The sequence below is a fragment of the Monodon monoceros genome, unplaced genomic scaffold (assembly GCF_005190385.1).
Source record: "Monodon monoceros isolate NGI ecotype Baffin Bay Population unplaced genomic scaffold, NGI_Narwhal_1 Super_Scaffold_2, whole genome shotgun sequence".
Classification (NCBI taxonomy): Eukaryota; Metazoa; Chordata; class Mammalia; order Artiodactyla; family Monodontidae; genus Monodon; species Monodon monoceros.
The window spans coordinates 91,655,270-91,670,270 of NW_021703776.1; the positions used below are offsets into that span (position 1 = coordinate 91,655,270).

General features: G+C 48.4%; 1 protein-coding gene across 4 annotated transcripts in view; it reads right to left on the reverse strand.

Moving 5' to 3' along the window:
* Positions 1–15,001, reverse strand: part of DENND2A (DENN domain containing 2A) — a 102,611-nt gene that overhangs the window by 16,405 nt on the left and 71,205 nt on the right. For all 4 annotated transcript variants that reach the window (XR_003795254.1, XM_029233759.1, XM_029233761.1 and 1 more), the window contains exons 9-13: positions 13,405–13,514; positions 12,385–12,454; positions 11,210–11,287; positions 7,433–7,573; positions 5,910–6,058 (exon numbers count right to left, since the gene is read on the reverse strand). Coding sequence is in view for 3 of the 4 variants with exons in the window: in XM_029233759.1 (XP_029089592.1) it covers positions 5,910–6,058; positions 7,433–7,573; positions 11,210–11,287; positions 12,385–12,454; positions 13,405–13,514 (548 nt within the window). In the remaining variant the exon portion in view is untranslated. The remainder of the gene's footprint in view (positions 1–5,909; positions 6,059–7,432; positions 7,574–11,209; positions 11,288–12,384; positions 12,455–13,404; positions 13,515–15,001) is intronic.

Below are 15,001 nucleotides of genomic sequence, written 5' to 3' on the forward strand. Positions count from 1 at the left end.
CCACAACTACTGAGCCTGTGCTCTAGAGCCCATGAACCACAACTACTGAGCCTGTGTGCTGCAACTATTGAAGCCCGCATGTCTAGAACCTGTGCTCCGCAACAAAGAGAAGCCACCGCAATGAGAAGCCCGCGCACCACAATGAAGACCCAATGCAGCCAGAAAATAACTAACTAAATAAATAAATAAAAACTTCAACCTGTCTACAACTTTTGTACAAATTGTTTATGTGCAGCTCTGACTTTATTATTCAGCCTAGTTGTAGATTTGGCCAAAACTTTGGGAACTGAAATTAATAAACTAAAAAACAAAATGTTTATCATCAGAGAAATGAAGAAAGGGGTACAGGGAAATATTTATTTGGGTTGTTATGACAACAGAACAAGCCATCACAACAACATTCTTTCTTTTTCATCTGCTAAACTTTGGCTTGACAGAGCCTTAAGAAACACTCAGTGTCCACCCTAGAGATGAAACGGAGCAGAAATGTTATTCTAAATTCGATAGATTTTTGGCTCAACTTAAAACCCTTCTGTAACTCACACGGTGTTTGCCACGGCTCCCAGCTCTTCCCTCTTGCAGTGGGCAGCCGCAGCCGCGGTGCTGAGCAGATGAGTCGTGCGATGCGGAGGGTGCTGGTGGCAGTGACTACAGGCCTCAAGCAGGCTAACGTCCGCCCCGCGACGTCACGGGGCCACTCCCTGAGTTTGCAGCATGCCCTGTTCTCATGCTTAAGAAGACTGGGGCTACGGATGGCAATCGGGAGAGGCCTGCTTCTCGCTAAGCAGGGCTGGACTCAGCGCATGTGCAGCCTGGAGAGAGCGGTGCCAGCTGATGAGGATGAAAGTACTGGCGGAGCTTAGGCTGAAGGCGTTCTTCATAGGCCTTCCCAGGTCAGACAGCTGGCGGCCAGCTACTTGTTTGTCATGGCCTGGCTGAAAAACACTTCAATCCCCTCTAGCTATTTTCCCGGAAATCAGAACTAGACTGAGGCTGAGGCCTCCCAGAGGAGTACCCTTAGGCAGAGCGGAGGAGAGAAGGAGGGTTCTGGCTTTCTCCCTCAGTGACGTCACACCCACCATGCTTTCTGGTGGCGTTTCTGTGCTTCAATCATTAGCTAGGTCTCTGCCTCCCAGGTGAGGCAGACTTCTGTGCGCGCTCCCTGTTAGGGGAGGGGGCACATCTGCGCGTCAGAGAGGCCCAAAAAGAGAAGGCCGTGCTGAGGCCCCCTCAGAAGAGGGCAGTTAAAGCTGCAAGAGGAGGTGCAGAGGGTGCCCCCAGCTGCTGAACACAGGCTAGAGCAGAGGCCTGGGAATCCCATGAGAGCAGATCCACAACATGGTGTATATTTATCTTTAACCCACATAAGGTGAGGAGGGCCATTAGCGGAGCACTCACAGTGAGTTACCTCAGCATCTCACCGCCCTGAAGTGCCCACAATCAGAATCCCTCTAAGGGAAACGCTATCTAGATGGTTTCTACTGAACCAGATCCCCGGGGAGAGAAGTGGGCCTCCGTGAGGGTGGGGAGGGGCAGATGTCTGGTTATAGGGCTGACTTTCCCTCAGTAGCGCCTTCACAGAATCCCAGAGCATTTGAGCTAGAGGGGTCCCACAGGAACTACAGAGTCTACTCCCCCACTTCACAGCTGGGCAGATGAGGTGGTTGTCCCCTGGGGCACTTTTTTAAAAAAAATTTATTTATTAATTTTTGGTTGCATTGGGTCTTCATTGCTGTGCGCGGGCTTTCTCTAGTTGCGGAGAGCAGGGGCTACTCTTCATTGCGGTACACGGGCTTCTCATTGCGGTGGCTTCTCCTGTGGCGGAGCACAGGCTCTCGGCGCACAGGCTTCAGTAGTTGTGGAGCTCAGGCTCAGTAGTTGTGGCTCGCGGGCTCTAGAGCGCAGGTTCAGTAGCTGTGGCGCACGGGCTTAGCTGCTCTGCGGCATGTGGGATCTTCCCGGACCAGGGATCGAACCCGTGCCCCCTGCGCTGGCAGGCGGATTCTTAACCACTGCGCCACCAGAGAAGCCCCTTGTTTTTTGGTTTTTAAAAATATTTATTTATTTATTTGGCTGCGCAGGGTCTTAGTTGCGGCAGGTCGGATCTTTAGTTGCAGCATGTGGGCTCTTAGTTGCGGCACGTGGGATCTTTAGTTGCAGCAATGTGAGCTCTAAGTTGCAGCATGCATGTGGGATCTAGTGCCCTGACTACGGATCAAACACGGGCCCCCTGCCTTGGGAGCCCGGAGTCTTAACCACTGGACCACCAGGGAAGTCCCCCCTGGGGCACTTTGGAAATCACAGGATGCCTGAGGGGGATGAGTCCTGGGTAAGGAATTGGGGTGGGGGGACCTTAGTAAGTCCTGGAGTAAGATCGCTGGGAGGGCAGATACCAAGGAGCACAGTGCCAGGAGGCCTGGGGCACCCTGGCCCACAAAGTCAGAGAATATCATAGCTGGGAGAGACTTTGGAGGTCACCCAGTCCACCTGCCTCACTGGGGTCCCGGCTGGAAGGCTGAAGGCTGTAAGGGAGGGTGGGCCCTGGGGAGAAAAGCACAGATGTCTTGGCATCTTCAGGAGACAATTCTGGCCTGACTGCCAAGCACCAAGGGGGTCCTAATGGCATGTTTTTAAAAAGACTGTAGACGGACAGTCTCACAGACACTACCTCCCCGCCCCCCCACCCCAGACCACCGAGGCCTGCTCCGCTTCCTCCTTTGCCCTGGAGCCAGCTGGCCTTGTTTGAATCCCGGCCCTCCCACTGACCCCTCCCTCCCTTGAGCAAAGTGACTTAACCTCTGTGTGCTTTTTAGCTTCCTACTAATAGAACCCAACTGACTGAGTTGTCAAGAGCCTGAGAGAATACAGGCCCAACCCTTGGAGGAAGGAGCCTGGCCCAGGGCAGCTTCCAGCGTTCCCTGCTCTCACGGTTGCGCTGTTGTTATTCTCATCAGGTTCGCTCACGCTGTGTTTCCTTCTCTTCCTGCCTCAGAGCTCTCAGGGCCTTTCTTTCTTTATTTCCCCACCTCTTCAGGTCCACATGGAACTAGTGCTGGGTGGAAAGATAATTTATTGGGCAAGAGAGAGAACACTTCGAGCCATTTGTAACAGGACAATCATGGGCTGCTTCTGCGGACCATGAGACGACACTGAAGTCCCAGCAAGTCAGCGCTCCGAGGCGCCGGTCCCAGGCAAACCCCTGTTTCCTAAATGAGGAGACCCGGGGCCAACAGCTGAGGATGTTCAGCCTCCTCCCGATCCGGGAAGACCCCTCTTGTGTGATGAGAGATGGACGTGCAAGCCTGAATGTTGTAAAGGGTCTAAGCATGTAGCTCAGGTATTTTATACGCACATGCATGCACAGGCACACACTAATAGTGCACCATGGCCTGGCTCCGGACCCAAAGAAGGCGCCAGAATTATCCATGTCCCTGCCCTCGCCTCCTCCCCTACAAAAACCCCGTCTCCTCAGTGCCCCACGTCTGGCAGCTGCCGCAAAAGAAAACAGCCAGTGGGCAGTAAGGGCCCTATGGCGAGAATGGCGTGCAGCAGCTACAGCTGGTATTTCACGCTCTCGTGGGTGTCTGCTGCTTGAAGAGACTAAATCTCTCAGGGCAGAGTGCCAGGCACCATGGCAGGTGGGGTGACGAGAGAAACAACCAAGTCCTTCTAATCAGAACACCGCGGTGACTTGTCTCCTGCCAGAGCAGGAGGGGAGGGGGCTGGGAGGACCGACCAAGACCCAGGGCAGGGCAGGCTCCATTCTCAGGGATGGGGTCCCTTCACCGTCCATTGTCTCTCACTACAGCAGCTCCGTGTGAGGGGATGCCCAGAGTTCAACCTGTCAACCCAGAAATCTGTCCAGGGACAAGGTAGAGGTGGCCAAGTCCCTTCCCAGACATCTCTGTCCTAAGTACTTCCCGGTGTCTTGGTGCCCTGAGCCTCTGACACATGCCCTCTGTTGCCCTGCAGGGATGCACTGGTCTTTGATGAGGCTCCCCTCCCTTTCTGTTCCCAGCTTCTCTTTCATTGTACCTTCATGAGAAAGACAGGTGATACTTTCTGTTCTCCTTCCCCCTGAAGAAAGCCTGGATTAGGGCCGGGGCCCCAGGCCCTGGTGGCCACTCCTCTAGAGGCACGCCCACCTTCTCAGACATATTCTCAGGCTGGACCCTTCCCGAGTCTAACATCTTTAAACCAGAAGCAAGCGCCTCAAGGGACTATGTGCCCCATCTCCACTCCTGGTAAGCCTTCTACTCCTTGCCTAGGTCTTTCTGAGATCCATCATTTTCCCCTCCCCCAAAGGAAAGCCTGAGAATTCTACAACTAAAGACGGTGGGGGAGTGGGGGATGGTAGGGCTTCCAGAGAATACAGACAGTTACTAGAGTGCTGGTGAAATCCCATCCTGGTCATGGAGGGCTTATTTCTCAGCCTTAGCTTCCAGGGCCCTAACCCAGAGAACTCTCTGGTCCGAATTCCCCAGTGCCCAGGGAGCTTGGAGAGCTGCCTGGCGCCCAGCACCAGCTGCAGGCTATAGGCAGGGCCTGCTTCCTGAGCTGACAAAAGTACACAGGGAGTACAATAACTATGACATTAAAAGTGAATAGCTAGCTCAAAGGCAGGGTGGGAGCAGCCTGGGAGTAGCCAAGTGGCTGCCGTCCAAAGGGTAGCATCATCAAGGTGACCAGATGGGCTGCGGCGGAGAGAGGGCTGGATTCCATTTCCCACCACGCCTCCTGAGGGACCCCACATTCATACACCTTGTCCTTTCCATTCTTCTTTCCCTTTTCGTCTTCCTCCCTTTTGTTTTCTAGAGTTGAGAGTCATATTTCCTCTCCAAACCACAGTTCTCCAAGTTTTGTGTTTTGGCATTTCTTCTTTCCAGATGGACTCTCAGCTGGCCTCCCTGCCTCTCCTGGTCGGTTGGCCCACCTCTAGCTGGGCCCCATATCTCAGCCCTTTCTGGAATTGCAGCCACCACTTGTGCAACTATGTCCTCAGTTCCAAAGCGAGGAAGGCTCTGATTCGGTATTTTGAAATGATGAAAATGCCAGGAATTTTTTTTTTTCTTTTTTAAAGTTCAGAATTAACCCAAATCCCTACCTGCATCTCCTTCAGGATCTTCTTTGATTTGTGGCCTGGGCTTTGCAAATCACTGAATGTGACCACGAGGATGTGGGCGCATCCTACTGGGCAGTGAGTGTGTGTGTGTGATTTACGTTAGTACTGAGAGGAAGGGATGCCTTAGGCTGTGTCTCTGCTTTCCACCACGGTCCTGCAGCCCTCCAAGAACCGGGCCTTGCCCATCTCTGCCAGTTCCTGGCTTTCCTCTGGGCTTTCCTCTCTGCTCAGCTACACTGAGCTGCTTTGCAAGTTCCTGAAGGCGATGCTCTTGGCCTCCCGTCTCCCTGCCTTTGTACAGACAGCTCCTTTTGCCCGGAATGTGCTTTCTACTTGCTCTTCATCTTAAGACACAGGGAACTCGCCTCCACTGGGAATGAGCACCCTCCTCGGTCTCCAGAATGCTCTGCCTCTAGTCAGCCTTTACAACATGCTGCTGGGTGGTCTGTTTACCTCTCCATTCCCTGCCTTGGACTGAGGCCTCTTTGAGGACAGCTCTGTGTCTTTAATGCCTCTTTCCTTAGCACATGGAAGGGTGCCCAGCACAAAGCAGAATGAGTGAAAAGTAGACCAAGTACCAGAAAAGTAGTGCACAGAAGTGCGGGCTCACCTCACTTTACACAACTGGTGTGCCTCACAAACCTCCAGCCTTAGTTGTCCACTGACTCACACCCCTTCTTCAGAGGAGCTGCCTCTGCAATCCCAGGCAGTTCCTACCCCACAGATTCCAGACAGTGTGAGACGCCCGCCGCTCAAACACCTTAGCGGGAGTAGCCATGGGTGGTACCTGAGTTTGTCTGCGATGAAGATGACCCTCCTTTCCAGAAGCAGGGAGGCAAAAACACAGAGCAGGTGTCGGACGCTGAGACAGGAAAAGAGAGACTCAAAGTCCACGTGTTCGAGCCGGGAGTCCAGAGGGCGGCACAGTTCAATCACCTGCCGGGAAACAGGAGCAGCATGAGGGGGGCCAGGCCTCTCACACGCAATGCAGACCTGGGGCTCTGCGATCTGCAGTAGGGGTGGCCCACTGCCAGTGGAAAAGGGAAAGAGAAAAAAAAGGAAAACAAAAGGGACTGGGAAAAGAAAGATCGCAGGAGATTGGGGAAGGAGGTATGTTTGGTAGGGACTCAGTCTCACAGCTGCGTGTGAGGACAGTTTGGACAGAGGTGGGAAGAGAGGACTGCAGAACAAGAGGCCCTCGGCCCAGGATGGCTGGAGACCCTCCTTGTCGATAACATGGCTGGAGCCCACACAGGGAGTTCTATGACTGTTGAGGTCCTGTCCCTTGCAGTCCCACAGCAAAGCGTCTCCGTCTCACATGGGAATCGCAGGCTCACGCAGAAGGACCAGCAGATCCAAGCGCCTCTTTCAAGACTCACCTCCTCTAGAAGGTGACTCGTAATGAACTCAACCCCATCCCAGCCCCTTCCCAGTGATGGCTCTTCCAGCTTGTATGCTTAGTGTGCGTACCTTCTCACTCCGTACTTGCTGAAATGTTCCTGAGTCCAAGTCATTACTCATGTGCAGGTTTTTCTTTTTAAATAGCTGACTCCTTGGTGAGCAGAGACTGGCTTCTACTCTCAGCACGGCACCTGCCTGGTGCTGCCCAGACAGTGGGGCTCACTAAGGTTGACACCCCCATGGCCAAGCCACCTGCGTCTGTAGGGGTAGTTTAGGGTTCTCCAGCAACAGGGGGACTGCTCCTCTCTGTGCTGGGAAGTTGGGTTGTTCCAGAATATCCCAGACACATCCTCATCCTTCCCCTGTCCCCAGAGGTGACCTGCTCTTCCGAGGGCCTTTAGAACTGGAGACTCAAGGCTGAATGGGATCTGCTCTCTGATATCCACAGAGTCACACACAGGGAATGGGAAGGATGAAAACAAGCTCTGGCATCAAATCCCAGCCCAGCCAAGGAAAGGGACGTGCTTCAAAGTCTAGGATGAATAAAAAGTAGTACCTGAGCTTATCTTCCCTGAAAAGAATCTGCTTTACACTATAAAGCGGTAGAGGTGATGCAGACCAAAAACCTGAATAGGTTTAAATACGATTTATGAAGGCAGTAGGCTAATAAGAGAAGCTAAAGATGTTCACTGCCCTGGCACAGTTCTGAGCCAGAATCCTGGGCTGGATGGACTGGACTTAGGGTGGAATTTATGATACTCTTAGAAATGGGTGATCTGGGGCAGCCTGAGGAGCAAGAGGACATCACTGAATATGACAGCCCACTGGAAGCCAGCCCCTGGGATCACTGGGACTTGGCCACAGTCTGGGCTACTCCCCCCAGGACAGGAAAGGACTCTGATGGCTTACCTCAGTTCCTGATCCTGGCAAGAAGTTCTTGACAACAATGGTTTTGCCCAGGGCTGGGAAAGGGGCTTCCATGACGCTCCTCATGAGAGGCTGGACCAGGGCGGGAGAGATGCCTCGTCGTTTTTCCACCTCATCCAAGATCTGCAAGGGGCAGAAAAGCAGCTCAGCTATCCTGAAGTCAGGTCATCAAGGTGTAGCTCTGTTCCAGATGAAGTGGGCCTGCCACAGAGGCTGAGGAATTGTGGGGAAGCCCGTTGTCCTCATCAGGCCAAACAAAGTCTCTTTCACCTTGTGTGTTAGGGCCCCAATTCTCTCCTCTATGCAGCCCCTCTTTTTCCACGTGACTCTGTAATTTCTCCCACTAAAGGGGTGAAGTATAGTTTCTTGCCCCCTTGACTTTGAAAACTGTCCTGTTTGTCACACAGGTATGGCCATGTGATTTACTGGATTGATATATGCATTCTCAATGGGAAGAATAGCACCCCCAAAGAGGTAAAAATTGGTTTGGGGGTTGGTGGTGAAAAACTTAGATATTGTGAGGGTTTATAGCCTTCTAAGGTGCCACAGTACATAAACAGATATGCGATATATCTATGGAATTAAAATTTCTCTGGGGGGGGGGGCACTTCCCTGGTGGCACAGTGGTTTAAGAATCTGCCTGCCAATGCAGGGGACACGAGTTTGAGCCCTGCTCCAGGAAGATCCCACATGTCGCGGAGCAACTAAGCCCATGCGCCACAACTACTGAGCCTGTGCTCTAGAGCTCACAAGCCACAACTACTGAGCCCATGTGCCACAACTACTGAAGCCCGTGTGCCTAGAGCCCGTGCTCCGTAACAAGAGAAGCCACTGCAATGAGAAGCCTGCGCACTGCAACAAAGAGTAGCCCCCGTTCGCCACAACTAGAGAAAGCCCGCGCACAGCAACAAAGACCCAATGCAGCCAATTAAATAAATAAAAAAAAAAAAAAAAAAAAAAAAAAGTTTCCCTGGGGGGTAGCCATTTGGGCAACACAAACCAAAACCAATGAGATACCACTTCATACCCATTAAGATGGCTGAAATAAAACACAGGTAACAGGTATTGGTGAGGAAGTGCAGAAATTGGGACCCTCATACACTACTGGTGGGAATGTAAACTAGTGAAGTTTTTCTTTTGAAAACAGTCTGGCAGCTCCTCAGAAAGTTAAACATATGACCATACTATATGACCCAGCAATTCCACTCCTAGGAATTTAACAAAGAGAAATGAGAACATGTTCACATGAAAACTTGTACATGAATGTTCATAGAGCATTATTCATAGTAGTCAAAAAATGGAAATAACCTAAATGTCCATCAACTGATGAATGATAAACAAAATGTGATATTCATATAGTGGAGTATCATTCAGCCATAAGAAGGAATAAAATACTGATACGTGCTACAACATGGATGAAGCTTGAAAACACTGTGCTAAGTGAAATAAGCCAGACACAAAGGGACAAATAGTGTATAATTCCACTTAACATGAGCTCCTAGAGTCGAATTCATAAAAGAGACAGAAGGTAGAGTAGAGTGGTGGTTGCCAGGGGCTGGGGGAGGAGGGAACAGAGAGTTAGTGTTTAATGGGTACTGAGTTTTAGTTTGAGGAGATGAAAAAGTTCTGGAGAGGATGGTGGTGACGGCTGCACAGTAATGTGAATAAACATAATGCCAATCAATTGTGCACTTAACAATGGCTAAAATGGTAAATTTTATGTTATGTATATTTTAGCACAATAAAAAGACAAAAAATTAAAAATAATTCCATGGGGAGGGGAGGCAATTGAGAAAAAAATATCTAAAAAGGCTGCTTAGGGGATCAATAATGAGAAAAAGGTTGAGGACGACCGTGCCAGCAGAATGAGGCAGAAGTGACAGTGGGCCAGTTCTAAGCCCAGGCCTTAGGAGGCCTGTCTTATGTGTTTCTGCTCGCCCTCTCATGCCCCTGCCACAGCTGCGAGAAGAGCACGCATGGGACAGCTTACTGTCTAAGGGAGGTGACAGATGTGTGAGCAGACCCGCACCCAGACTTGCAGCCTTAAGCACAGCCCAGCCAGCCTAGATCAGCCAACCCCCAGCCTACTAGCAGCACATGAGTGAGCCCATGGAGACCGGCAGAGCCGAACCCCAGCTGCCTGCCCCTCTGTGAGAGTAAATGATGGCTGCTTTACACCACGGTCGTTTGTTACATAGCATTATTGTAGCAATACTTCTGCCTTTCTTCAGAGATTCTGAGAGCTGTTCTTATCCATGATTCCTCTTTCTGTACTAAAGGACAATTTGTCATTTTAGTTATCCTTGTCCCTCACCTAGAAATAGCTTGAGATTTTGGAATCATTTAGCCAAAGCTCTGTCTATGGTTCTATGCTGAATATTTGCTGTGTGATCTTTGGCAAGTCTTCATACTACAGTCTTAAAACATATGCTGTCACAAAACTGACATGAAAATGCAGGACTGTGCATCACACGAGTATGTGAGGATGTTTACTTGCTCTGCACCCCCTGCCCATGACATAGCAATGCAGCTTATGTGAACCCCAAAGCTGCCCCTGGGTGCTGGGCTACCTCACATCAGCTGTTTGCTCCTAGATTCATAAGCATTCTTGCAACAACAAGGGCTATGACCTACAGCCTTATTTCCATGTTTAAACAAACCCATGTTGAAGACTGGCATGAGCAGCAATGCATATCTGTGCTGCAGCTTGTAAATGACTGACTTTAATGTACAATGATTACCACTTCACATGGAGTGGAGGTAAGACCATGACTCAGATTACACTGATAACATTAACTACCTCAGACTTGCATACAAGTTCTACCGTGGCAAGAGGTCACGCTACATCAGTATAATTCAGGCTTCCTCTGAGTTCAGGAGGAGGGTGGGCAGGAGGGAGACTTTTGTTTCGGAATGCTTTTAGGGAGTGTTGCTTACATCCGTGGAGAGCAGATGTAGGACTTCAATTCTCTGAAAGAAAGCTCAGACTGAAATACGTGCTCAAGAAGGATTTTAAAAAAATTTATGGAGGTACTTCCCTGGCGGTCCAGTGGTTAAGACTCCAGGCTTCCACTGCAAGGGGCATGGGGTCGATCCCTGGTTGGGGAACTAAGATCTGCATGCTGTGTGGTGTGGCCAAAAAAAAAAATTTATGGATTATATATTTAGGTCTGGTTAACACAGGAAAAACGTTGAATTATACCTAACTTTTGAGATTGGCATCATATAGCATAGTAATTATCTCCTACACACCATTCCGGAATACTTGGGTGGGTAAGCCAATTCACCACGGCAATCCCTATGCCTTGATATATTGGCTCATTTTCCAAAAAGAAGGACCAAATTATACTAAGATTTTGATAGAGCACTCTTGCGATAACAAATCTTGCACACACACAACAGATATACACACACGACACATATACACAACACACAATGTGACAAAAGATAATGCTTAAGAGAAGGAAATTAAAACGTATGGAATATTCTGGGGAGATCCTCTGCCCCTCCCATCCTCAACTGCAATGACTTTGACCTTCTCCCCTCCCCCACTTTCTGGGCCACAACCTTCATCAACTCATTTCCTGTCCTAAAGTTTAGAGAATAGATGAGGCTCAAGGAAGGGAGGAGGAAGAAGTGGGAAGGAAAACAGGTGGGGGAATAAGAGGATAAAAGTCACACGAGTTAGGGTGTCTCCTGTGTCCTCCTGGGCCCTGCCCTGCATTCCCTCCCTCCCTTCTCTGAGGCCCAAGTCCTCACCTTCGAAAAGAGGCTGAAGCATCCCAGGCGGCTCACGATGCAGTAAACTTCAGGGAGACGCTTTCCTTTGCCACCAGGCTTTTTGGAGTGAAACACAAGGAAATCATGAGTGTTACCAATCTCAGGGGAGGAAAGACCCCAAATGTTTTTAACATGGTGCCTATTGTTTCCATACACCATAGCTTTTGAAAGTCAGTGAGGTAAGCAGTTACCAATACCCCGTCTTATAGGTGAAAGCACTTCTGGTTACGCAGACATATTTTTTAATTCTCCCAAAGGGACCAAATCAAGAGTGTTGTGCACATAGCAGGTGCTCAATATGGCCTATAGCACCATAAAATAAGGAATCTTAACTTGTTTACCCATATCATTGTAATTCCTCCCAAGGAAATTATTTATTCTTTATCATTATTATATTAAGTCCGAATGAGAAATCATTTCTGAAAATCCTTTTTGGAAACTGACTTTTAATTTTCAAAACAAAAAAGGAAAACAATCTCAACACTTAAACTCTAAAGTAATTATATCAACAAAATTTATTATCCCACTTAACTTTTTCGATTATTATCCATACTTTTTATTCACTAATTACTAAACAGCCACTATGTGCCATGCATTATTCTTGACTGTATTAGCCTATTTATAAAAAGACTAAAATATACTCTCGGTGGAAAATGATTTGCCACTACAGAAGATCGTCCCCAAAATGGGCCTCAAAAAGACCAGTTCTTAAATGTTTTGGCAAAATCATTTCATTGAAATAAGTTTCTGACTTTTACAGGTTAATGTTCTGAAGGAGACACTTAAATTATTTGCGTCATAAACAATAAAGCCATCCTTCTTCTGCCCTAACAACTATTATGAATGTTCTCTGTAAGCTCTCAAAGTCTGTTTAGCACACTTTATTAGAAAGGACATTTGGTTTGGGGAGAGAAAGGTCATTTATTTGGCAGGGAAAACAATGGAGAGAGTATTTTCTTTCCAAAGGAGACAATGTTCCCGTCTACCAGTAAGACTCACGTGGACCCCCAAATATTCCTTCCTGTTTTTAACTGCCCCGGTAAACTTGCTACACCTCCTGTCCCTTCTCGTGTGGCACGTGGTGAGTGAGACCTCAGGAAGCCAGCGCCGGCTCTGCACAGAGCTCTTGCTGACTGAGAGCAGGACGTACTGACCAGCAGTCTTCGGCAGTAACCGAACCTCCTGCTCCCATCTTCTCCAGTTAAGACAAACGAGAATGTTTCACTGTGGTTGGGAAAACGAAAGCGCGTTACAAAGCAAAACAAAACTAAAGTCACATCGCGTTGAACAACCAGGGGACATTCTGGAGGAGGCTGTCAAAAAGGGCTGCTCGCTGTCTGGCTTGTCCATCTCTGGGCTGGGGCTCCGGTCACCTACAGCTTTGGAGTCTGTGTCAGGGACAGGGAGATCTAAAGTGTCGCTGCGTCCTGAGAGGAAGTGAGGAATTTTCTTTTCACCCTGAGCCCTCATATAATCCTATCACCTGGGCCATCCCATTGCATGCACACAGCAGTCATTATCTGAGCCCGGGAGTGAGGTGGCATCTGCGATCTAGGGATGTGCCTCAGCGAGGGAGCAGTGGAAGAGTGGGACACTTCTGTGCCCCTCTCGGAACTGCCCCTTGCGCGGCTCTCCTAGGCACTGTCTGTGCAGGCCAGCCCGAGGCCTGGACCGTCCCTAAAGACTGCTGGGCCAACTTCAAGGAACTCAGTATCCCTCAAACACTTAGGATTTGGAGCCTCCTGAGTTTGGTCAGTTACTGAAACATGATAAAAAAATATTGGTATCCAACAACATGGGTTAAAGCAGAAATGTATGTAAACTTATCACAATCCGAGTAACAGCTGGATGGGCTACTGAAGAAATATTTCCAGAGCACTGGACAAGTATTAGTGACGGGCAATGTTTTCCTAGGCTATGAATTACCTTATTGCCCATCACGTCAGCTTATGAAACACACTCCCAGGTGGAGCGGGAGATCTGGGAATCTGCATACTTAGCAAGGTGATTCTTGTCTCCAGGCAAGTTTTAAAAACACCTGTGGAGGAAATTGCTACACTCGGGCCCACGAGGATCACTTAACAGTAGGACCGACTTATGGGGTCTACCATCTATGACCCCCTCTAGTTCTTGCTTCAGTCTTTGCAGGAGGGGAGGGGGATGCCAGCACATACCTGGTAAACTGCTGGACAGGAGTCCAGTCCTTGGCGTCAGGGAAACAGAATTGGGGGATAGCCTTCAGCTGGTCCTCAGCTTCTCTCATGAACTTGAAAGACCTTTCCAACTGCAGGGAGAAGGGCGAGAGAAGATTGGAGAATAAACCCCAGCACCGGAGAGTAAGGCAGATGCTTGGCAAGAGCTCATCTCCCACCTTCCTGAAGTCATGACTGCCACCTTAATCTCCACTTTGAGGAGGGTTTGCAGCTCAGTCTGCTTGGGGCTTTTTGTCCCCAGGGCAGTTCCAACTATAATCTTATGGGGGAAATGAGGAGAAAATAAGTGTGCTTTAGAGAAATGTTCTCTGTGCAGAACATTCTGGAATGTAAGTATTTTAATCAATAAAGAAACACTGTCACAGCAATCCCTTCCAAACCGGAGACTCATGAATCTGCAAGGCAGAACCTCAAATCCAGTCTTCTGACCTCTGGGCCCAGGCAAATGCGCCCCTCCTTGATCTAGGCAAACACGTTTTACAACTCTTTTTAGTGACTACATCCAGCTAAATTACATTATATGGTGAAATTTAACTCATTTCAGGAAGGCTTTGAATGTCAGAACTAAAGGAAAACTAGACATCATCCAGCCTGACCTTCTTATTTTAGAGATAAGAAAATAAGCCCCGGGAAGTTAAGTGATTTGTCCATGATCACACAGCTAGTATGGAATCTAGTAGAGAATCAAAATGATCTTAATCTCTAGCCTGTCTGTCTTTCTCTCTCTCTCTGATTTATCTGACATATCACAGACTGGATGAACATCATCTCATTTCAAAATGGAATGACTCAATAAAGTCTGATTTAGAGATGATATTTAAAGCCATGAGTCTGCTTGTTCTGTGTCTGAACAGGTTACCTGCACTAAAAAAAAGCATCCCATTCTGTTGGACAGCAATGCAGATGCAGTTAACCATACTGTACTTTACACATGGAGATGTTGGGATGGTGCATTTTATGTTATGTGTGTTTTTTTGTCTCAATTGAAAAACAAAGGCACTCTAGGTATAAGTTTGGGATGCAAAAAGGAATAGTTTATAATTAGCACAGTTAGCTTATACATTGGTACTTCTAATGTGTTGGGAAGAATTGTTGGCTTTTGTTGTGTTGTTGATGATAGGTTTACACTTGTTAAATTTCCTTTATAAACAGTTAAAGAAAAATAAATTATGCTAAAATTATCTTCAGTCATTTGAAATATGAGATATTTGAAGTGAGTGGAGTATGAATTTCTAAAGTTACGAAACTGTAATGTCTAACCTAAATTCTTACTATAATATTTTCCATAATTTCTTATTTTGTTTCTCATAGTTTGCCATTGGCCTCCACCTTAAACCAGGCTGGCAGAGAGTTTCTGACATCTGCAGGCCAACAGTACCTTTGACTCCTTCACAGAGGATCTACAAGCCTTCCCAAGGCCATGAAACGTCAGAGAAAGGAGGTCTCTGGAGAGCATCCAAAAGAATAGAGCACCGGGCTGATGGCTTTCAACTTGAAAACCTACTTCTAGTATGATTCCCCTTAGGCTAGATCAAATTTAACTAAAGCTGCTACTGTT